The sequence below is a fragment of the Lagenorhynchus albirostris genome, chromosome 2 (assembly GCF_949774975.1).
Source record: "Lagenorhynchus albirostris chromosome 2, mLagAlb1.1, whole genome shotgun sequence".
Taxonomy (NCBI): Eukaryota; Metazoa; Chordata; class Mammalia; order Artiodactyla; family Delphinidae; genus Lagenorhynchus; species Lagenorhynchus albirostris.
Genome location: NC_083096.1, coordinates 185,527,922 through 185,551,433, shown reverse-complemented (window position 1 = coordinate 185,551,433; position 23,512 = coordinate 185,527,922). Strand labels below are relative to the sequence as shown.

The window sequence follows — 23,512 nt, the reverse complement described above, 5'->3', positions numbered from 1 at the left end:
ACTGGGGTGGCTTTGGTGTTCGTTTTCTAACTTCCTGTAGTTTGAGCTTTCAAAATATACACAGCTGACCCTGAACAACACGGGGGCCGGGGGTGCCAGCCTCCTCGAGGCTGGAAATCTGCAGAGAACTTGGAGTCGGCCCTCGTGACAGCGCTTCCTCAGTCTCCTTGGGGACGCTGCCCGCCCGGGCTCCTGTGTGCTGTATTTGGAGAAAAACCTCAGGCGTAAGTGCACCAGTACAGTTCAAATCTGTGTTGTTCAAGGGTCAACCCTATCCAAATACTACTTTTCATTAGACAAAGTCAGAGCTGCTGGCTCATAACTCACTTTTTTGGTCTCTGTATTTTGTACATCGAGGGAAAAAAACAATAACCAGGTGGATATTATATTTTTTACAAAAATCTTTTTTCCTCCCAGAAAGAAAAGGTGGAAACCAGCTTTTCTTTTTATATTTATTTATGTGGCTGTGCCGAGTCTTAGTTGCGGCACGCAGGATCTAGTTCCCTGACCAGGGGTCAAACCCAGGCCCCCTGCACTGGGAGCACGGAGTCTTAACCACTGGACCACCAGGGAAGTCCCGGAACCAGCTTTTAAATTAGGTTAACAAACAAGTACTGAGCATCAAGACTCAACAGCCCTGAGACGGGAGCTCACCAACCATGAACACCAGACCGTCCAGCCGGCGGGCTCGGCAGCCGACCCCACAAGTCCAGCGTCCCAGGAGGCCAGTGACGCCCCGTGTGCACGGGGACCATCAAGGGGCACCCGGGCTCCAGGGAAGCCTGTGGGGCCGTTCTGGCTGGGAGGTGGGCAGTGGCTTCAGAGTAGGCCCGATTCTCAGCACAGCTGCTAACCTGCAGTGCATGTTCCCGTGAGCTGGCTCACGAGCCCCAGGCTTCCCAGAGGAACTGGGATCATTCTGGAGAATTATCGGGAGGAACGGAGCTGTCTGCACATTTCAGTTCTCAACGAACGGTGGCAGTTACTGTCTTTGCTTATATAAGAGCGAGCAAATTCCCTGAAGGGGCCGTGTGAGTGTGTGAGTGTCCTCAGCAGAAGGGTGGCTGGCCCAGTGGCGCTGCTGCCTTACGAAGGCCTCCAGAGGGGCAGGGAAAACAGACCCTGACAAAAGTGGGCACCAAGTGTGGAGGTGCCAGGCCTCACGGAGACAAGTGGCTGCGGGACACAGGTGCGCTGGGGACAGCCTGGCACGGGGACGAGCTGGCAGCAGTCCAGAGGGGAGGAGGCTTGAAGTGAGGCAGGGCAGGCACTCAGGTCAAGGACCCGTGGGAGGGAAGGGGGACGGTCTCATGACAGGGTGTCGCTGACGGGAACCTGGGCCCGAGAGGCAGACAAGCTTACCTCCTCATCCAGAAGGCAGCTGAGCCAGACGGCAAAACCAAAGACCAACGTGCACAGACACATGAGCCGCCGCGAGTGCTGCACTGAACCAAAGAGCGCAGCCAAGGGAACTCATCCCAAGAACATGGTTACGGCCTGAGAAGTCACTCCTCTGCAAGAACAGTATTTACAGCCACAACACGCGCACTAGTGACAAGCCGGGAACTGCTGCAATGACCGACGACAGGGACAAATCGGCGCACCTTACAACGGAACCCTCTCCAACTCTGCAGGACAACGCTGCAGTTCTGGATGGGATTAGAAGTTAAAAACACAGGAGAAGAAATGTTACTTTCCCAACTTTCTATGGTGAATCACGCTGGCAGTCTTAGCCCAGCCAGCACCTGGGGGAGGCGGGGGCAGCTGGCTGGGCGGGGAGGGAAAGCCGCCAATCCGCTCGGAGGTGCACAGGGGAGCACAGGGGAGCGGAGACCGGGAGCAGAGGGTGCGTTCTCTGAGCAGCTCCGTGAAAACGAAAGAGAGACAACGAAGTAACATGAAGGCCTGCGAGTGAGGAAACGCCACGCCAAAGAGACAAACCCAGAAACTGCTGATGCCAAAGGACAAGCACCCAGCAGCAGGCCGGGTGCATCCGTCCACCCGGAGGTTCACGCATCCTCTCAGGCTGAATGCAGGCACAGCCAGGACCCGTGGCCAGCCTGGGAGAGGGGGCTCTTGCTGCTGGGGGGCTGAGCCGGCTGGAGGGAAGCCCAGAGGGTAGCTGAGCCGGCGGCGCAGTCCGTGAGGTCAGGAAGTGAGCAGTGGGATCTGAGTTTCCCAGACTGCGACCACAGAAAGCCTAAAACTGCTGTCACGTTAACTAACTGCCAAAGAACAGAGCGCCGCAGAGCAGCACAGTGTGGCCCGAAGCAGAACTGTGGGACATGTCTTTCCTCCCAGAGCGGGGCCTGCTGGCGCCTGTCAGGAAAGAAGCAACTAACAGGCCAGGGGGCCCGTCCACTGTGCTTTCACGTGCATTCAAGCCCCGGGTAGCATGGACAAATCATCCCTGAAAACGAAATTTTAGCCACCGCAAGGGCTTCTGGCAAGAGTACAAGGCAGTCATGTCACCCCCAGGAAACCTCTGGCTAAATTCTTGACCATGGTGATCTCAGAAAGGGTAAATGTGTCTGCACTGCGATGGGAGGTTTAGGAAAGGAGAATGAGCTTTTAAGGTATTACTAATTTCTCAAATATACAATCTAATGCCTTTGCATTATTATTTTCACCAAGAGAGCACTCAGCAAGTTTTATTCTATACGTAATATATTCATAGTAACAACAATAATGATAAATGTTCCGTCTCAATCGTTGTGAATTCATTCCATTAACCATTTCCAGAGGGCATCCTTTACTCCTTAAGATAGAAACTTAAAAGGCAAAACACCAGAAGATAGAACGCCATCTGATGTTTGCTCTCTCAAGTATTGCTAGCGTTTCCAAAGCCTGGGTGGCCAACTCTAGAGAAGGAAGCTTCTGTTTGTTCCAATATGGGCCCTTGTATTTTCTGGAAACAACAGCAACACAAAACTGACCACCAAGAGCCTCTCTCCTGAAACTGAGTGCAGAGGCTCGACTCCCGCCCTCACTCCATCTGACACCATCTGAGGGCTCAGGGAGACCGCTGAGAAGAGCACCAAGGTGGGTTTTCTGCACAACTGAGTTTCTAAGACTCTACGACAAAATGTCCCAACCATAGCTTAACAGAGAGCTCTCAACTTAAGGCTCAGGCCAGAGAGAGATGCCTGAGTGATGAGCACTAACGTCATCAGACGGAGGCTTAGAAGGACTGAGACAAGATGCAGACCGCACATCCTCAGATCTTGAACCCACTAACCATTCACACCTTTACCCCCCGACTAAAGTGAGGCTATTTGAATTTACCAAGTTTTAACCTTTATTGATTTGAAGCTGAATTATGTATCATGTCTGAAGAAAGTCACAGATACTCTTAAGAGGCCAGATGTTTAAAAAAACACTACCACTCAACTCCCAAAGAAGTAAAATTTCATGATACATGAAGGAAACAAAATTTCGAAAACATTCTAATACTAGATTTATTTTTTTGTTTCAGCAAATAAAGTGTTAAAAAGATTTAATTAAAAATGGAAGTCCATACACTGAATCTGATAATAAGGGATCGATAAACAGTAAGAATGTGTTTTTCAATGTGCTGTGAGTTCATCAACGCTATAAGCAAAGTGGTTTAGGAAGGGTGCTCACTGGACAGAACCCCCAGTTTACAAGGATGGGGCAGGCAGCCTAGGCTGGGTTCTGAGAAGGGGGGTTCCCACCCCCAGGAGCAACCTTCCCACAGAAACCACCACGAGCTCTGGACAAATATAAAAACAAAAACCTGAAAGCACTGGAAGCAGAAGCAGACAAACCGGAGGGGAGCCTGCACTTGGGAGAAGAGAAAGGCACTGGGTGAGCTTGTTTTTCAACAAGCTTGCTTGTCCTGTGCCTGAGGGCAGGCCCCCTCTTGAAGCCACATCTCAGATGCAGATCTATGGCCCAACCTTCTTGAACAGCCAGTAAATAGGGTTCTGGTCAACCACAACTGGAAAGTGCAAGAAGGAAACCTGGAAAGGAGAAAGCCGCAGAAGGCCCTAAAAATCACACACCTACTGCCCCAACATCCGTCCAAACCACACAGGCAGGACAGCTGCTCCCACACGGCTGTGTGGCTGCTCCCAGCGGAACGAAATGGCAGGGCTTCAGGGGAACAGAGTCTGCACAAAGCCCAGGACACAAGTCAAAATCACTAGATGTAGCAAGAAGCAGGAAAATGTCGCCCATATTCAAGAGGAAAGAGCCACCAAGACCAGACCTCAAGGGATTAGTGGCTGGAACTGGCAGGTAAGAATTTTAAAGCCAGCTCTTGGAACTCTGCCCAAGGGTCCTAAATATGCTCGTCACAAATAAACAGGAAACGCCAGCAGGAAAGTAAGAACGATTGTTTTAAAAAAGCAAACGAATTCTAGAACTGAGAAACAGAACATCTGGCATATACGGCTTGCTGGGTAGTCTTCACAACACACTGGAGGTGACAGAAGTCACGTGTACTGGAGGACAGCTCTGGGGAAGCGGGAGACGGAATAAACAAGAACAGACCACAGGGACCTAAGAGACGATGCGAACATGCACCCACTGGAGTACAAAAAGACAGAGAACAAAGAACAGAAAATGGATTTCTAGTATTTCCCAAATTTAGTGAAAGACAAAACTTTACAAATTCAAGGTGCTAAAGCACAATAAACAAAGAAAGTCACTCCAAGGCCCATCACAAACTGTTAAAAAAACAAAGAAAAATCTTAAGAGTGCTGAAAGAAAATAATACCACCCCAGAATTAAATATATCCAGCAAAAACTTCTTCAAGAATGAAGGATAATCGACATTTTCAGATAAATGAAAACAGACAGAATTCACTGCTAGGAGACCTGCACTCACAGTAAGAAACGGTAAAGCAAGTTCATCAGGCTGAAGGGAACCCGAAAAAAGCTCACGTGTTCAGGACGTGATGGTAAAGATTTGAGTGAATGTGAAAGGCGATTCAAACTTCTTCAAGTGGCTACGAACACTTAGAGGAAACAAACAGAACAATATACTGTGGGGCTTATAACACGTGGAGACGCAACGCCTACAAAACTTCATAAAGAACGAGGAAGGGCAGAAAATGGGCATTTATGGCCACAAGATTCTTGTATTTCATTTAAATGGATACAGTATAACTCTGAGTGCACCGTGAAAAATTATGAATGTACACTGCAATCCCTACATAACCCTTTTTTGGAGGTAACCAGAAAAGCCAACAGATAAAACTAAAATAGAATTCTAAAACATCAAGTAACCCAAAAGAAGGCAGCAAAGGAGAGCACACCATAAAGCGAGAGAGCCAAATCCCACTGCACCCACACTGCATGAAACAGAACCCCATACTATTCGAAAGGCAGACACTTAGAGTGGATAAAAAGAAAGAACCAAGTGTGTGCTGTCTCTAAGGGACTCTGTTTATAAATACAGTTAAGTGGATGGGAAAAAATACACCATGCAAACAGTCGGGCTAAGACGGCTGGAGCAGCTATGCTAGCAACAGATAAAGCCGACTTGCCAACACAGAAGGTTCTGAGAAAGAGGGTCACTTCATCAGGAACGTACGACAGTCATGAACATGCCTTCTACCAACAGAGCCTTCTACCAACAGCTGTGAACAGTGTCAAAGTCCTGCTTTGACGAACACGCCGAGAACCTGCCCCACAGCGTGGACTCCCAGGCGCGTGCGGCGTGTCATCCTCAGACCACTCGCTCCACCGGAAGCAAGTCTCCATAAATGTGAAAAACTGAACTGGTACAGAACATCTTCTCTGAACATAATGGCATTTGATTAGAAACCAATAACAAGTTATCAAAAGGGTATTAAAAATATTTCCCACTGAATGATAATATAGTTAAAGTCACGCTTAGAGGGTAATTTATATTTGAAAAAGTAGGAAGATCTAAGTTTCTACTTTAAGAAGATAGAAAGTTAAGAAGGAAGCAACCCCAAAGCAAATAGGAGCCAAAATAACACACCACCCCCAACACACAGAGCTGGCTACGTTCAAAAGCACTGAGCCTGAAGGACTCTGTGCTGCTTCCTGTGCACAAGAATGCCAGTCATTATGAAGGATGCTAAGAGATCAGTAAGGGTGTCTCGATATGTGGATAAGTACGTGTGTGTGCGCACAGGGAGACATGTGCACGCTCGCGCATGTCTAGATTAGGAACCCTTCTGGAAACGCACTCAGGATGGAAGGAGGTTCAGAAGGAGGTAACGCCTCGAACTGCATCCAGCTGCTGCGGAGCGACCTACGTTCCCAAGATCCTTGACAACAGCCACTACAGCGACTTATATCCAAAGGCTTCTTACTGATAAAGGAATATCAAGGCCTCTGTCTGATTTCATTTTAAGAGTATATCTGGCCATTGATGTAGCCAATCTCATTAAATAATTGTTGAGAAGGGGTGAGTGTCCATAGCATGTAACTCATGCAAGGCACACAGCGTATAAACTTTGAGGTTACTGATGAGAACATGTACCTGTATGTCCAGCCAGTTCACGACTCACACGTACATTCCCTTCACGAGTTTTCAGATTGTAAATGGAGCAAATGTTATCCAGGCCACCGCAGGCCACATAGTTGCCAGAAGGGGCATATGCACATGTCATGACCCACGAGGAACGCAGAGGGATGGCATGAACCTAAATGACAAGACACACATGATGCAAGCACGCTCAAGGTCAAAAACATTAACTACTAACATTTATGATCCTGCTTCTAGTCTTCAACTTCCACTGTACAGCAAAACAGTGGCCAAAATTATTTTGAAAATATTTTATATGTGTGGGCAGTCAGATAAAGTAATAATTTAATTAGAAATCCAGTGCTGCACACCAATTTAATGTAGGTTTGTTGGTTTTTTTTTTGCGGTACGCGGGTCTTTCACTGTTGCGGCCTCTCCCGTTGCGGACCACAGGCTCCGGATGTGCAGGCTCAGCGGCCATGGCTCACGGGCCCAGCCGCTCCACGGCACGTGGGAGCTTCCCGGACCGGGGCACGAACCCGTGTCCCCTGCATCGGCAGGCAGACTCTCAACCACTGCGCCACCAGGGAAGCCCCTATGCAGTTTTATTTATTTATTTAGGCCACACCACGTAGCTTGTGGGATCTTAGTTTTCCAACCAGGGAGCGAACCCAGGCCCTCAGCAGTGAAAGCACTGAGTCCTAACCACTGGACTACCAGGGAATTCCCAAATGTAGAGTTTTAATAAAGTCATAACTTACAGTTAGGTAGACACTTAAGTAATAGCAACATAGCCTCTGAATCACAATTATATATTAAAAGGAAAACATTTCACTGGCTTGTCAAAATGGCTATAAAATTCACTCCAAAAATAAAGCATTTTTAGTGAAGTAATCAAACTAGAAATCACTGTAATTAATCCTACCACACACCTCCCTGTGTTTGAGACAGATTTGTTGTAAGTACTGGATTCTGTCATACACGTGTGGTTTCCTCCAGTAAAATAAAACTGAATTCTGTCTGTTACACACGTTTAGACCAACGATAGTGCTTTTTCATTCAGTATGATACAACCCTGGACTGAAATTTTAAAATAATTTAATTTATACTTCAAAGTATAAACTCTTTCAGATTATTTCTTGTAAAAACTAGTTGACTAAACGGAAAGCTGTATCTCTGTATTTTTGAATAAAGCATGAGATTTCCCAGACTGAGCTAAAATTGGACTCCAGTTGCCTAGAAACTTCAGGAGGCTCCCCCAACCTGCTCTGTAAAGAGACGACACATCGCAGCAACACCACGCTGGCCCAGCAGCACCAGTGACACATGCCAGCCACGTGACTGGGCTTCCACCTGACCCACATGGCTTCACACAAAAACGAACTCACTGTGCTCCCCCACCCTCTCCCGTTATACATTTTACGTAAGTGAACCCAGAGTTTAAACACCCGCCTTTCCCGGGCCGCTTTTCCGGGAAGGGTTTGCACTACCTACCTTGTTCGTGGTGTAGCTATCCCAGATGATAAGCTTACCATCCTGTGAGGCACTAACTAGAAGCCTGGAGGAAAAAGAAAAAAGCAAACCATGAGTACGACACCAACAAGGGAAGTCACCCAAAGACAACGAATGAAAACTAAACTTTAGTGATGACTAACGTGCTTCAACATTATATTTGCTGACAAAGTGCACTTATTTATAAGCACCCCCCCAAAAAAAATGTTTTAATTGTTAGACCAACTTTGAAAGCATGAAAAGAAAATACTGCCAGCGATAACAGCTCAGGTTCAATCGTGCTTGTCTTCAGGTGAAGACCTGGCCACAGTCCCTTGGCTGGTCAGACGAGACAAGCTGGTTGCCTAGAACTGCTTCTGTTTGTTTTCTGTTTACCATAAATCAGATTTGAGACCTACAGATCTTTCTTTCATGAGTCAAAGGTGGTAGAAAATATTTAGTATATAATTTTCTGTTCCATTCTGACACGTAGAAAGCCTAAATATAAAGGACTAATAAGTTTTTAGATATTCAAAATTTATGAGACATTTCTCACCAAAGATACCCCATGAAAATTTCCCAGACTGAGCCAAAATGGGACTGCAAGGCCCTTACAAACACTGAGGAGGCACCCCCTTTCCACCTGCTTTGCAAAGAGATGACAATCTAAAGCACAGCTGTGCCTGGCCCCACAGAAGACACTAGTTAACTATCAGGAATATTTTTCGTAACGATTTTCTTGCTCTGGTCAACTGTGCCGTTTGGGATCTGTGTCTTGAAAAGGTGCTCAGTCTGTATTTGCAGAAAGAAGACAGGAAACCGCAAAAGGAAAACATGACTAATGGGCAAAGGAATTTCAAGTGAGAGTAAATTCAGGGAACCACCAGTACTCATAAGATATCCTAAGGAACTCTGTTGTACAGACTGTGCTGTTTTCGAGGAACGGCAAGAAGGCTCTCTCCATAATCCCACGCAGAGATACGTGTCAGCATGGTAAATAAGGAGAAGGATTTTCAGTTTTAGAGATTTTATCAAAACACGGGTCTCAACCATTTCAGCCGCAATATACTCGGCTTCCTGAACTGGTCAAAACCTGGAGGTAAAATCCCTCGACTCCCTCTGACAGCGGGTCCTTTTCGTCCAGCTCTGCGCTCTGATGCACACCCTTCTCAGGGAGCCAGCAATGAGTCTGGCGGGGAATAAATACGTGTTCAGCACTGCATGAAAAACTTATCCAGGAACTGAACTACATGCAGGCTCCAATCCTATTATTCTTTGGATGCAATTTCTTAAAGTAAATCCCTGCATCAAGGTGCAGTTATAAACATATTAGGCACTTGAAAGACCCCATGTAATCGGAACCAGGGTCGCTCTGCGGCTCTATTTCCGCCAGGCTCCTCTAAGCACAGGCTTTGGATGAACATCAGAGCTGACGTAAAGAAGCTCGTCCTCCGGGAGGGTCACCTCTAGAAAGGCCTCCTGGTCGGAAAGCTTACTATGTGCTGACGCGCCCCAGGGTTAGAGAGACATTAAGCAGCCCCTGATCCTCCAGAAGGTGAGAAAAGACACACCTCTTAATCCCCAGTAGGACGACCGCTTGGGACCTGGTTCCTTCTGTCTCCTAGAGCTCTCAGTTCCCCCGAGGTGCCACCCACCCAGAACACCGAGGCAAGAACCAGGAGGATGCCCAGGGCTCCAGGACACTGAAAACAGGGGTTAAGTAGATAGAGGTGCAGATCCAAAGGCCTCACTCAGGCCCTTCATTTACTCTGAGGAGGGAAGGACTCTCAAGCCTCGCTGGGTTTCACTCTCAATTATAACACTTCAGCAGACTTCAAACAGGGGAGATAGGGCTTCCCTGGTGGCACAGTGGTTAAGAATCTGTCTGCCAATGCAGGGGACATGGGTTCAAGCCCTGGTCCGGGAAGATCCCACATGCCATGGAGCAACTAAGCCCGTGCACCACAACTACTGAGCCTGCGCTCTAGAGCCCGTGCTCTGCAACAAGAGAAGCCACCACAACGAGAAGCCCACGCACCACAACGAAGAGCAGCCCCCGCCGCTGCAACTAGAGAAAGCCCACGCGCAGCAACGAAGACACAGCCAAAAATAAATTAATTAATTAATTTAAAAAGGGGGCGGGGAGTTTAGCATTAATTCATGTGACTGAGACTCTCAAATGTTACAAAAAGTAGACTTTAAGTATAAAAAAATTACAACATATTGATAAACATGTTATAAATGCATACATAATGTGTACTGACACATGCATATACAGAAACCTCACTGTGGGTATCTCCTATAGTTTTAAAAGAAAACTGCTAATCAGTGCAATAGTTTGAGAGATTCCATGAATTATACAAACATGATCAAATAACTGGCATTCCCAAATTACAGTTCTGAATCATGAAAAAAGGCTGTACAATACCCTTTGTTTATGAAGATGCCTTAAACAAAATGTACATCCAAAATAAAAATAAACTTTCTTTGGACTTTAAAGAGGCAGAATTTTACCTATTTTACCTCTCCAGAAAACACAGCTATCTACAAAAAACAAAAATCTCTGAAGGGGTCTGGATAGCAAAGGTCCTCTTTGGTATCATTTTTTGTTTTCCTTGTTTATGACTGTAAAATACAGCTCTCATATAAGGGCATTATAAAAATAAATGTCCTTTGAAGAGCAGCTTTAAAACAAATGCCCACGTACCCAAGACGCTGTCCAAGAAAGAGAACAAGACCCATGCAACACCCAACAGCGTCTCCTGGGTCTCCCACATCACCCCTTCTCTCAGGGATGACCACGACCCGGAATGCGGTGCTGCTTATTCCTGCCTTTGCGTTCGTTCCTTCGACCACAGGGCTCTCGAGGCAGAATTTGTGTTGGAACCAGAGGGCACGCAAGGCCTCGCAGCAGTGCTCAGGATGCCTGTGAGATCTGGTGCTGCCGGCCCCCGGCCTCCCCCGAGCCCCTCTCCACATCACCACAGCTCTGGCCACACACCTGCCTTAGTTCCTTGAGCACAGCTCTTGGTCACCTCTCAGGGCACAAGTGACACATCACTAACCATCCAACGTCCTGTCTAATCAGGACACTGATGTTCCCACAGATGGGAGGAAAGACCCAAAGGTAAGATACTGTTTGGTTACCATCTACTTTTGACAATAAATTCTAAGGTGGATTGACTAGTAAGGGCATTTTTCTTTCTTTTCCCATTTTTATTCTTTCTGATTACTGCCATCATTGAAATGATCTAAGTTAGCTCTCATTTGCATTTGGAATTATATGGGATAGTCTACAGAAAAAAACTAAAAATAGACTCTTTTGTTCTGTAGCTGTTGACACTCTAAAGCAGGCAATTTCATGAACAAAGAAAAGAACAACCAAGCAAACAATTCTTCTCTGATAATTAAACATGAAAAAAATGCTCCTCTAAGAAAGGCATCTGAAATACCATGTTAGCTATTTGAAAGAACATGTTACAGTCACAAAGTCACACAGCATTTTATGTAATTACTTGGGTGGAAAAGTGGAGAAAGACTTCCCAGCAGCCTCTAAAAGAGGAACAGAAAAGAGCTGAATGGATTTCATTTCAATGCTGCTGTAGGTTAAGGGCAAGGGGAGGAGGGACCGGGAGGGCGACGGAGATGGGGAACCTAGAAAGAGGTCCGAACACGGGGCAGAATTCAAGGCAGAAAGAATGAGAGGCTAGAAGAAAGGGAGGTGGGGTAGGCAGGCCGGGAAGAGGCGGTGACAGCAGCAACGACCAGCTCAGACTCATGCAGGAACCTTGGGACACGAGTCGCTGTTCTAACCCTCCGGACACAGACACCGCAGGAAGTGGCTTCTGATCCCTGAGCCGGGGCACCGAAACCAGGAGAGGGTGTGGACAAGAGGCCACGAGGAACAGGCTGGAAAGAGGAGGAGCCATGGCACAGAGGACAGGTCACCTCCCCAAGGTGGCACGGGCGCCGAGCCGCGGAGCTGGGAGGACAAAGGCGAAGGGAGGGTGGTGAGGAGGTGACCGTGTGCGGTCGGCCGAGGCAGGTGGGAACACAGATGGAGCTCGGGCACCCGGGCTGCTGTCTTGGCCTGCTCGCACATCTGACGCAAACGCCTAATTTTTTCTTTACAAGTCACAGCCAATGAGTTCAGGTTATTTTCTCCTCCGTGCACGTGTCAAGCGCTCCGTGTGCCCACGCCCCACACACCTGGAATCCGTGCCCCAGTGCATGGCGTAGATTTTGGCCAAGTGCCCCCTCAGCGTTCTCCTGGTACGCATCTGGATTCTTCCCACTGGGTCGACGTTGTTTGTGATCTTAAAAATAAAAGTTACTGCAAATTAACATCGCGTGACGCATGCTCTCCCCGCGAGGTCTCCTCTCCTTCACGCCCAGCCCGCTCACTGGCCCCGGCGCCCTGGCCACGGCTATGCCTGCCCTGCTCCTTCCAGTCTGCCAGGCCTCGCTCCATGATTTCTCCCGTTTCCCAGGGCACCTACCTTCCCTCTCCCGGTTCTCGAAAGTCCACTACTCTACCTGTTCTCCAGGACCCGCGTCCCCTGCCCCCGTGCGCAGCAGGCCTGGGGCTGGCCCAGAGCCGCCTCCCCTCCCGTCTCTGCTGTCTCCCTAGCTGGCCGCCCGGCCCAGCTCCTCCTGCCTCCGTCAGTCCCTCATGGGTTTCCTCTGAATTAGAGCCTCGTCAGCCTACATCACAATCGAACACAGGGCCCCAGCCCTACAGGCTGTCCAGCGACCAGGCTGTACGCTGAGCTGGACGACGATGGAATCTCGTCTGTACTCTGTAGCTTAGGGCACAAAACTGTACATGCAAACCTGCTGTTCACTTCAACATACAAACCCTGATGTTAAGGATTCTGGGTTGACAAATGGAATATAAGTGTATCACAATAATGAGCTTTAAAAACACGTACAGTCCAAAGTGCATTTGAGATTCAAATGCAGGTTATTCTATGCAGTCTAATTTTTCTTTAACTTATTGTTTAACCCCAATTAAACAACATCTCCTAAAGCGCTAAGACAATGTAAAAAAATCATACTCAACAGAAGTAGGAATATAATTTTTCTTTCACATTTCTGTTCAATTCTTTGGACAAAAATATTGTTTTTCAATGAGTTGAAATGCACCATTTGAGAGTATGTCCTATCTAGCATAGCCACGCAGCTGCCTCCTAAGACACTCTCATCGCCCCCAGAGGAAACGCCGCGTTCATTAAGTGGCTGCTCACTACAGCCTCCTCCCCAACTCCGGGCAACCATGAACCTATCTTCTGTCCCTACAGGGCGACCTGTCTGCACATTTCATGTGCATGGAATCACACAACATGTGACCTTCTTTCACTGAGCGCCATGTCTCGAGATTCGTCCCTTCTATGGCTGAGTAACGTCCCACCGCGTGGACAGGCCACACTTGGTCCCTGCGCTCCTCCATCTGCGGATATCTGCTTCCTGCTCTGGCCGCTGGGAACCGAGATGACGTGAGCACGTGCGTACACGGGCTTGTTTGAGCGTCAGCTCCTCTGGGCATGCATCTAGGAGTGGAACTGCTGGGTCATGACTAATGTTTAACTTTTTGAGAATACGCCAAACTGGACTTTAGAAATCGAAGTTCTGAGGCAGATTTTGCTAGGAAGAGGAACTCTGAAATAGCTGTATCGAGACTGCAATAACCTTTACAACTCCGACCTCCGCAAGAAGGCTCGAGAGACATTATTTGTCATCTGCGACGCACCACGGCCTCGCCTAGCGTGGTAAGGGTCTGCGCAGGAGAACCCTTCGGGCAGTGCCCCACACCCTCACTGTGCACAGGAGAGAATCAGAGTGCTCCCTCTAGAGGTCCCAAGTGGAGGCGCCACAAGCACCAACCTCCAGGCCAGACCAGCGACTCTGCACAAACTGCTCTTACCTGGGAGAGAGTTGCATCTGCACACGCTTTTCTAGCATCCTAGGGAAAGACAATGATAAAGAGGGAATTAGTGCTGTTTCAGATACAGTCACTCCAAGGTGCTGGCACTGCAGTCCCGGAGAGCCTCCACCAGGGTGGGAGAGCTCAGACCCCTTCCTTTGCCGCGCTCCCACCCCAGCCCCGCACCCACGGTCCCGAGCACACTGAACAGAGAACCAGCAACACACAAGTGCGTGCCTGGCCTGCAGACCACCCCGTCTAACGCGCAGCGCCCCCGCGCCCCCAGAGCCTCCTCTCCTGCCTGCGAGGCTCCGGCACCTTCCCACAGACCTGCATGTGCGTCTCGCTCCTTCTACCAGCCCAGGAGCCGGGGGGCCCACAGAAACAACGGCTAAAAAGCACTGACTGGCCGGCCCAGAGAACTTTCCTTCTAGAGTGTGTTAACTAAGACTCTTGTTTCCAAGCCGAACAATCCCTGAAGCTAACCTCTACGCAGAAGAGCGAAGGATCTGGGGTCAAAACCACCGAATTCAGGTGAAGACTGGCTGTTGGCAGCCTGTTACCTGTTTTCTTATCTATAAAATGACCTTGTGAAGCAGGTGAGAACTACAAAGGGATGTTACTCAAGCTAATTAAAATGTTCTCATTGTTCCTAAGTGATCCAAGTTACTAGAAAAAAAATCTTGAAATCTCAAAATTAGTGTGTATATATATATACATATATATATAGATATATATTTTTTGGTTGTGTTGGGTCTTCGTGGCTGCACGCAGGCTACTCTTCGTTGCAGTGCGCGGGCTTCTCACTGTGGTGGCTTCTCTTGTCGCGGAGCATGGGCTCTAGGCACACGGGCTTCAGTAGTTGTGGCGTGTGGGCTTCTGTAGTTGTGGCGCACGGGCTTCAGCAGTTGTGGCACGTGGGCTTCAGCAGTTGTGGTGCACGGGCTTAGTTGCTCGCGACGTGGGATCTTCCGGAACCTGGGATCGAACCTGTGTCCCCTGCATTGGCAGGCGGATTCTTATCCACTGCACCACCAGAGAAGCCCCAGCGTATATATTTTTACAAATAGAAAGCCATACATTCTGAGGGAAAATGAGACAACAGCTTTAAGAGGATCAAACTTTGAATGTAGGGATGGGGCCTAAAACGGTTTTTTGTGTAGGAATAATTTCAAAGGAAATTATGACAATTTCTAACAGAAACGTTGCCACTGTGTCATCATCTGACCACCTGCTCTCACTGACATACATATGAGCACTCGTGTGGGAGGGGCCGGGGACCCCTCCAGGGCAAACGGTCTCACCGCTTCACGAAGCTGGTGCTAATACTCACCAGCCCAGCACAGGGAGTATATTCAACGAGATGGTGATTATAGAGGGACCAAATATCTAGATTCCAAATTCAACTCAAACTATCCTATCAGAAGCCATTCTGCTTAGTTAAATCTGCTTATTTAATTAAAACACAAAAATTATATAATCAGGTATTTCCGTGCCGGCACCTAAACTTGGGGCCAAGACCAAGAGGAGGGGAGGCCCAGAGCGGCAGGCTTTCCATCAGGGACTCTATCAGTTACTTACAGAGTCCACTATTTATTTCTGGGTACCATTTTTTAAATGTGTTATTTATTTATTTTTGGCCATGTTAGGTCTTCGTTGCTGCACGCAGCCTTTCTCTAGTTGCGGCGAGCAGGGGCTACTCTGTTGCAGTGCGCGGGCTTCTCATTGCGGTGGCTTCTCTTGTTGCGGAGCACGGGCTCTAGGCGCACGGGCTTCAGTAGTTGTGGCACACATGCTCAGTAGTTGCGACACACGTGCTCAGTAGTTGCGGCACAGGGCTCAGTAGTTGTGGCACGTGGGTTCAGTAGTTGTAGTGCATGGGCTTAGTTGCTCCACGGCATGTGGCATCTTCCCAGACCAGGGGTTGAACCCGTGTCCCCTGCATTGGCAGGTGGATTCTTAACCACTGCACCACCAGGGAAGCCCTGAGTACCATTCTTACTGATATTATACACAGCTTTCAATTTTAAAAAAGAATAACAAGAATTTTTAATTTGTTTTTTGGCTGTGCCATGTGGCTTGCAGGATCTTAGTTCCCCGACCAGGGATTGAACCTGGTCCACTGCAGTGGAAGCGCCAAGTCCTAACCACTGGACTGCCAGGGAAGTCCCTAACAAGAATTTTTTAAATGGAAAAAGTAAACCATGGGACTTAAGTGGCTTCATTCTGGTTAGTGTCCAGAGATTGAAATGGGTTTCGTAATGTCCAGAGCAGACTGCAGTGACACCACAGAGAACAGAGAGAAAAACCATTTTAAACACAGGGAACTCAAATTCAGTCTTCATTTTAGCCAATAAGTGCTCAATGTAAATGAGTACAATATCCTCAGAGCAATTCAATCTTCAACTTCCAACCCTGTAGGAAGAAGTCTTCTAATGGAAACCATCTCGGTAACTGCTTAATAAAGACAGAAATCTTCAACATTTTTTAGATTAAATTCCAATTTAACGGCCTGGTGATACGTTCACAATGGCTTATTATTTAGCCAAGGCTCCTATACTGTCTGTGCTGAGAAAAGTCACTGAAGACAGCAGGTCACCTTCCTGCCCCTCACCCAGAGGAACACACACACCCACAGTCAGTCAGGGCTTATCCCGGCTGGATGTCGGTCCAGCACAGGGCAGCACGCGGCCAGGCCCATCCCACTAGGGCCGCACTGACCACCGCGGCTCTGCTGTCAATGGAGACAAGCACCCATACGCGTCACTCGGCCCGTCTTGTTCACTTGCAGGGTTGGCACAGTCACTTTGAAAAAAAATTTGCGCCTGTACATTTCGTGGAGTTCCCCTTCATCCACTGGTAGCCCATGTGTTTAAGACATGCCATATTTCAATCGGCATCCCATTGAGAGCCCGTGTTTCCTCACAAACATGATCAAAAGTAAGACGACACGGTCCCTCTGGGTCTTTCAGCTTAAAGACCAATCTAATAAAGCAAGCGACCCCTCTCAGAATCATCTACCATCTCTTGTTTGATTTGCTGTGCCCTACATTCTTTAACAAGCATGTGTCCCTTGGGTAATCAGGGGGAAAAGGGTGTTTTTTTCCTTTGTTAAAGAAAGTCTTCTGTTCCCATTTGATGTAATGGACTCAAACAGCTTTGTCGACCCTATACTGTGCAAAGAAACCAGCACAGCCTCAGAGGCAAGGCCTGTGCAGATGGGTGTGGAGATGGCTGTGCAGCTCGTCCACTCTCCTGGGGATGGTCCACGTGGAGAAGGTGCCACGGGAGATGCCACGGGTACACGCTGAGGCCATTTCATGTAAGAGACCCTGAATTGGCAAGACTCAGTACTAAAAAAGAGTGTAAAAAGTAAATGTATTTATTAATTATATATCAAAATGGTGATCTGTTAGATATATTGGTTTAGATAGAGTTGTTAAAAATTAATTCTACCAGTTTCCTTTTACAGCTTTAAATTCCACATGTGGCTCACACGACAGCTCCGTCCCCTAAGAGGAGGGTTTTGTGTGCTTTACAGAAAATGGGTCTAAAAAATGGGAAGAAGAGATGCAACACTGACTTTCAGCCTTTATTTTTTTCCACCGAATTTGGATTTTTTTTTTTTTACCTATGCCATATGAACTCTTATTTGCTACGAACAGATCTGAACCCACTATTTATGAACAACTTATAAACAACAGCTTATTGTTGCTAGAAGAACAAAATTCTTTTTTCTATATTCTGGAGTGTGGCTGGACGTATTAAACCAATCTGATCAGAGCAAACCATTAAAAATACTAACTCTTCCTTATTTTTATTGAGCTGTATCGTATGTTTTAAATGTTAAGATTTGAAATTCTTACAGTAAAAGGATATTTTCTGTTTCCTCTTTGATGGTAGATCTCAGATAATTCCATTATCTTTTCTCAACTTCAAGAAAAAGTCGGCTAAAATGATGCTGATCTTTCTTTCCAATTACCACTAGGCTTTCTGAACATATAATTGGTCTTTTAAAAGGAAATAATTACGCTCCATCCTTATAGTTGGACCTAGTATGCATCCCCTCTTAAAAGTTCACGGGTTCTGCAGTGCACCATTATAAACATCAGTGACAGATTGGGAGGTAATGCTTGAGAACTCTGCAACTATCCTACTTTCTACAGGACAGCTGAATGATACTGGCTGTTTTTATCTTTATCTTTTTATCTTCAAAGATGCTCTATTTGAATAGAGCATCTATTTGAAGATAGATGTTAGTGCTCTAACAGCCATAACCATCCCTAGGAAACCCCTTTTTTCAAAATTAAGAACAAATCACCTGCACTTAAAATACTTTTTATTACTGTTGTTAATACTCTTATTTTTAAACAAGTTTCCTGCCCTCAACTTAGCAGTCACAGTGGGGGAAGTGAATACCACACTCTATACAGTGACCAAAAGAATGTCACAAAGCTAATTCCCAAAGTCAAGAAAAAAGGTACAAAAAGATGTCTATAAATTCTATGGAAACATTTGCTGTATAGTGAAGTGAAAATATGCTAGAAAACAAAATCCTAGCAGAAACTAACAAAACATTGTAAGGCAATTATACTCCAATAATGATGTTTAAAAAAAGAAAGAAAGAAAGAAAGAAAACAAAATCCTGAAAATAATGTCCTAGGCCAAATACCTGGATCTGTAATTTCTTTTTCTTTCTTTCTTTTTTTTTTTTTTTTTTTGCGGTACGCGGGCCTCTCACTGCTGTGGCCTCTCCCGTTGCGGAGCACAGGCTCTGGACGCGCAGGCTCAGCGGCCATGGCTCACGGGCCCAGCCACTCCGCGGCATGTGAGATCTTCCTGGACCGGGGCACGAACCCGTGTCCCCTGCATCGGCAGGCGGACTCTCAACCGCTGCGCCACCAGGGAAGCCCTGGATCTGTAATTTCTACCTCCTGGGCCACTTAAGATTCAATTTCAATCCAAAACAATGAATAGTCTGTATTCTGTAACCCATCTTTCCTTAAAATGGTAACATCGCATCTGAAATCTAAACGATTAACAAAACGGAGCACACATAGCTACGTACTCTAATCTGGTTTTTAAGCTGTTCGGCCTCCTGCCGTAACTGGTCAAGTTCACTCATCTTCTAATCTTAGTGCTCTTCAAAGCCACCTCAAAGAATCTTAGATCTGAAAGAGAAAAGCACAAAAAATTAATAAACAATGACTGAGTAATTTAATGAAGCAGGTGAGAGAACGAAATTGAAATTTTGAGAGCTATGGTTTCATTACAAATCAGAGTACCTTTCTTTAGCATTCATAAGAAGGTATAAAATGCCTACAAGGGCTGGGTTAACTAAGTATAATTACTATTATACACAAGCTTTGTTCAATGACAACGTCTAATAGACTATTCAAAAGGTGGTGGTGGGCTGAAGAAAGAAAAATCTGTTTAGAAGCAGGTTTCACGAAGGATTTGGGTCTCACTATAAACTAAGACTGACGTTCAGAATAGCTCTCACATGAAAACCCTGGGGTAGTTAGTTCAGGAAATAGAGTACAGCGGCAACCTGGCAACCCAGCACCTCAAAGCCGTGTCAATGATCTTGAACCTGTGACTGCCCAGAAGACATCAGAACGTTCACACAGTGATTCTCATTGTTTTTTTTTGGCTGCGTTGGGTCTTCGTTGCTACACGCGGGCTTTCTCTAGTTGCAGCGAGCACAGGTTACTCTTCGTTGCGGTGCGCGGGCTTCTCATTGCAGTGGCTTCTCTTGTTACGGAGCATGGGCTCTAGGCACACGGGCTTCAGGAATGGCGGCACACGGGCTCTAGAGCGCAGGCTCAGTAGTTGTGGCGCACGGGCGTAGGTGCTCCGCAGCATGTGGGATCTTCCCGGACCAGGGCTCGAACCCGTGTCCCCTGCATTGGCAGGTGGATTCTTAACCACTGCGCCACCAGGGAAGTCCCACACAGCAATTCTAAAAAGACTCAGTTTGGTGTCCAACAGGCCTCTGATTCAGGACAACTTACTCTCCCACCAAAATGAGCTCTGGGATCCCAGGAGAATCAGAAACAACACCGCAGTCCTTATAGGTACAGGCCAAAGTAGGCTCAGTACAAGCAGCCCTGTTGCCCACTCTTGACCCTGCCCCACCCCCAGGCTCATTAGACAGTATTCCTGAAAGCAGGGTCAAAACACAATTATCCTATTAAACAAGAGACTTATTTTCCCAAGGGAATGTCGTAATTGGGGGTTGCATTTCTGACCAAGAACGTAGCTGTTAGGTCAATCCTAACTATGACCAACCTATCACAAAGCTGAAGACACAATTATCAACATCTTTTAATCACTTAAGAATACAATTAGCTCCCACAGGCAAACACAGCTTATGCAAGGGCCTCAATTTCCTATGCAAACACAGAGGGGAGAATTCTTCCATCATAGATTTTGTGTGAAAGTCACAGGTTTATTATAATATACACCAGATATTTAATTAACAGTAATTATTTTCTTAAAATGGAAACACATCTGGGGGAAATAATCTGGATGACCCAAGAAACGTAGTTGTTAGTTCCCAGTCTAGATAAACTTTCCTTTTCTGTACAAAAGCATTCAAAATAATTGTTACGTGGTCTATATTACAGAATACTTATTGAGAAAACAAAAATACCTTTCCCAATAAAAAGCATCTTTAAAAAGTATGTGTTAAGTTCCTGGTTCCTGCCCTCACCTGCACCCACCAGCCCACATCTATTCACAGCCACAAAACGCCATTAGCTGCCGGGGCGGGCCCGGAAGGAAGCAGAAGGGGAAGTGCTGGGCTTCTAGAGGCATCAAGTCCCTCGGGCTGACCCTAAATGAAAGTCTGCAGAACTACCAGGAAAGGCCTAACGGGGTGGGGCCGTGACACGGAGCTGAGGCATCTCAGAGGACAAAGGCAGGGCCTGCCCCTCCAGCCGTCCGGGAAGGCAAGACAGTGACACCACTGTTCCTAGAGGCATTACTTCAAGTGGGTGTTGTAAGCCCGGGCAAGCTTCGCCCACGCAGACTCCCTGGCGCCTCCCTGGACAAAGGGAGCATGGCTGGAGTTACCCTATGTGATAACCGGGCTCATTCTCTCTCTCGTTTTCATGTATCAAACTCTGAGGACTGCAGCTGATGAATATTAATGTATGAAATAATAACTAACAGTGCCAAAAGAACACGAAATAATTTTAAAACAGAAAGCTGTGCCGATGCGTTTCCTGAGCTTACGGACGGCCCTGCATCCTCCCCACCAACCCTGGCGGCCTGTTGCAGCGCACGTGCATTTCACACGTGATCAAACTATACTATAAGGACAATCCGGCAGAGCTGGGGGCAGTTTTATCCCAGTAACACTCCCCACCCCCACGTTAAAGAATTGTTCTTAGTCTGTGGAGAAGTTACTTCATTCAATCCTTCCAAAATCAACAGCTAATGTTGTCATAAGGTACACTGAATTAAACAGTTAGTTTTAGTCAACAAACCATGTTTTCTGATCCTAATTTAAACACTAAAAAGCTACGCTAGTTTTTAAAGTAAGGACAAAACCAACAAACTCCTAGGATCGAGATAAACAAAAAGAACTTTCAGAGATGCTAGGTGGTCTTTAGGTAAAGACCCACATCCTAGTATTAGATGGAATAGCTCCTGAGATATTAAAATTAAATATTTCTTTTAATTAGGTGCTCTTTTTTTACATATTATAAAAGAATACATATCAATACATGATAATCACCCAGCTGTATTGCTTTAAACTAGAGAAATTAATTTATTGAAAACTTAACTATCTTTAAAATGAGAAGCTCCAATTCAGTTATCTCTCAAAATTTCAGAAGCAATAATACCAATACTTGCTGACTTCAATCTTTAGTCACAAGCAAAGAGAACAAAACCAGATCTATTTCTCTTTCATCATTAAGTAACATAAATTATTAATACTGCCTTTTAATTACGGCTCTCTCTACGACCAGTGTCCACATTCAAGTTGCAATTAGGAGACTCAAAATTTGTAACCGTTAATTTTTAAAGAAAAGGGTATTCATATCTCTACTACCAATAAAAAAAAGTGTCCTGAAAGGCCCTTTTTGATCTCTACAGTCTGGTCAGAAAGAGAAACCTACTGGTAGACATTTAAAATTTTTTTTTCAACTACATTCTTTATTCTACATGTTGAAGGTGTATTTTTTAAAATCCAATCTGGAAAAGAAGTTATCTGCAGCTGGCCTCTCACCGATGGGGGGACACTCCAGCACGCTCACTTCTCCCCGTCGCCCTCTGGGCACTGGGGTTCGCTCTGACGTGGCACAGTCCAGGACCTCCTCTGTGGGGCACACACACATCCACGATGGACAGCCTCCCGCGCCTTGAGCTAACGGACACTGAACTGGCCTCACAGGATGAGTGTGAAGGGACCGGGCAACACCACCATCACACAAGACCAAGCAGTCAGCACTCCCCCAAAGAGAAGTCGGCGACCCACGGACAGCAAGGAGCCTGCAAACAACCCATGGACAGCAAGGAGGCTGCACACTCAGATCCAGAGTGGGGTTGGTGGGAAGCTAACAATTCCTAATTCCCACAAACTAAAAGTTCGTCCCAAATGCTCTGCTGTGACGATAACAGCAAATGAAAGAGACAAGGTACAGAAAAATATATGAATGATGATAGTTCTCCTTTTGTGTAGAGAAAAAGAATAAACATCTATGCTAATGTAAGCAATCTTTTTTCTATATACACAAGAAAATGTTAATGGCTATTTTGGGGGGAAATACACAGGAATAGGGGCAGCTCTGATTTTTCATATTATCATATATATATAAGGAAAAAAGACAAATTACCTATGTAAAATTATATGTGTATATACTTTTTTTTTTCCCAAAAAAAGTTAACTGGTTATCTGGGCTGTTGAACCAAGAAGCATTCACAATTCTTCCTCCATACTTTTCAGTTAAAAGAAAAAAGCTAGTAAATGTTAACCGTTTACTGGGTGAACGATTACGTATCACTAGGAACAATAATGGAGATAGTATAAAAACGTAGAAAAATGCTCATTATATGCTAAATGAAAAACAAATTTGTGTGTAATAATTTTAGCTATTTAAGAAGGCCAGAAACATACCTGATTCAAAAACACATGTAATAAGACAGCATTTTTGTTAGAATTACTGGTCTTATTTTTCTCTTCATTTTCCAAATCCTGGACATGCAGTTTCCATTCCTTTGATCACAAAAAATGATGTACATTTTAAAGGTCTTACTTACACGTAACTGCTTTTGCTGTTCTCTTCACTATCCTTAGTCCCCCAGAGCCTCTGAGAAGCCCACCATCAGGTTGACGTGACCTGGGCTCCTTCTCTCCTCCAGGGCCAAAGTCACGGCTAAGCACTGGCCATGCTGACTCAGCGCACTGACCAGTCTAATCCACTAAGACAGGACCTGCTGAGAATCTCACTTCTGTTCTTTATGACCCACATCTGCCACCAGCTTTTATTTAGAGCTTGTTTTGGAAATACTTTCCACAGAAATTTAAGTATCTTAAAAGCAAGTATGTGAAGTGATCTGCCCCTACTTTAGGTTATACCCAGTATCTCTGTAAGTTAAAGTGTTAACATAATTTTTTATTT

General features: G+C 46.1%; 1 protein-coding gene and 1 pseudogene across 7 annotated transcripts in view; one reads left to right on the top strand and one right to left on the bottom strand.

Moving 5' to 3' along the window:
• The window catches only part of GNB1 (G protein subunit beta 1), a 92,181-nt gene that overhangs the window by 7,558 nt on the left and 61,111 nt on the right, over positions 1-23,512 (bottom strand). For all 7 annotated transcript variants that reach the window (XM_060141709.1, XM_060141708.1, XM_060141715.1 and 4 more), the window contains 5 exons: positions 18,949-19,051; positions 13,881-13,919; positions 12,167-12,273; positions 7,961-8,024; positions 6,482-6,644 (listed from right to left, as the gene is read on the bottom strand). In XM_060141709.1, coding sequence (XP_059997692.1) covers positions 6,482-6,644; positions 7,961-8,024; positions 12,167-12,273; positions 13,881-13,919; positions 18,949-19,005 — 430 coding nt within the window. In that variant the 5' untranslated portion in view covers positions 19,006-19,051. The remainder of the gene's footprint in view (positions 1-6,481; positions 6,645-7,960; positions 8,025-12,166; positions 12,274-13,880; positions 13,920-18,948; positions 19,052-23,512) is intronic.
• Positions 22,234-23,512, top strand: part of LOC132515633 (iron-sulfur cluster assembly enzyme ISCU-like) — a 55,350-nt pseudogene continuing 54,071 nt past the window's right edge.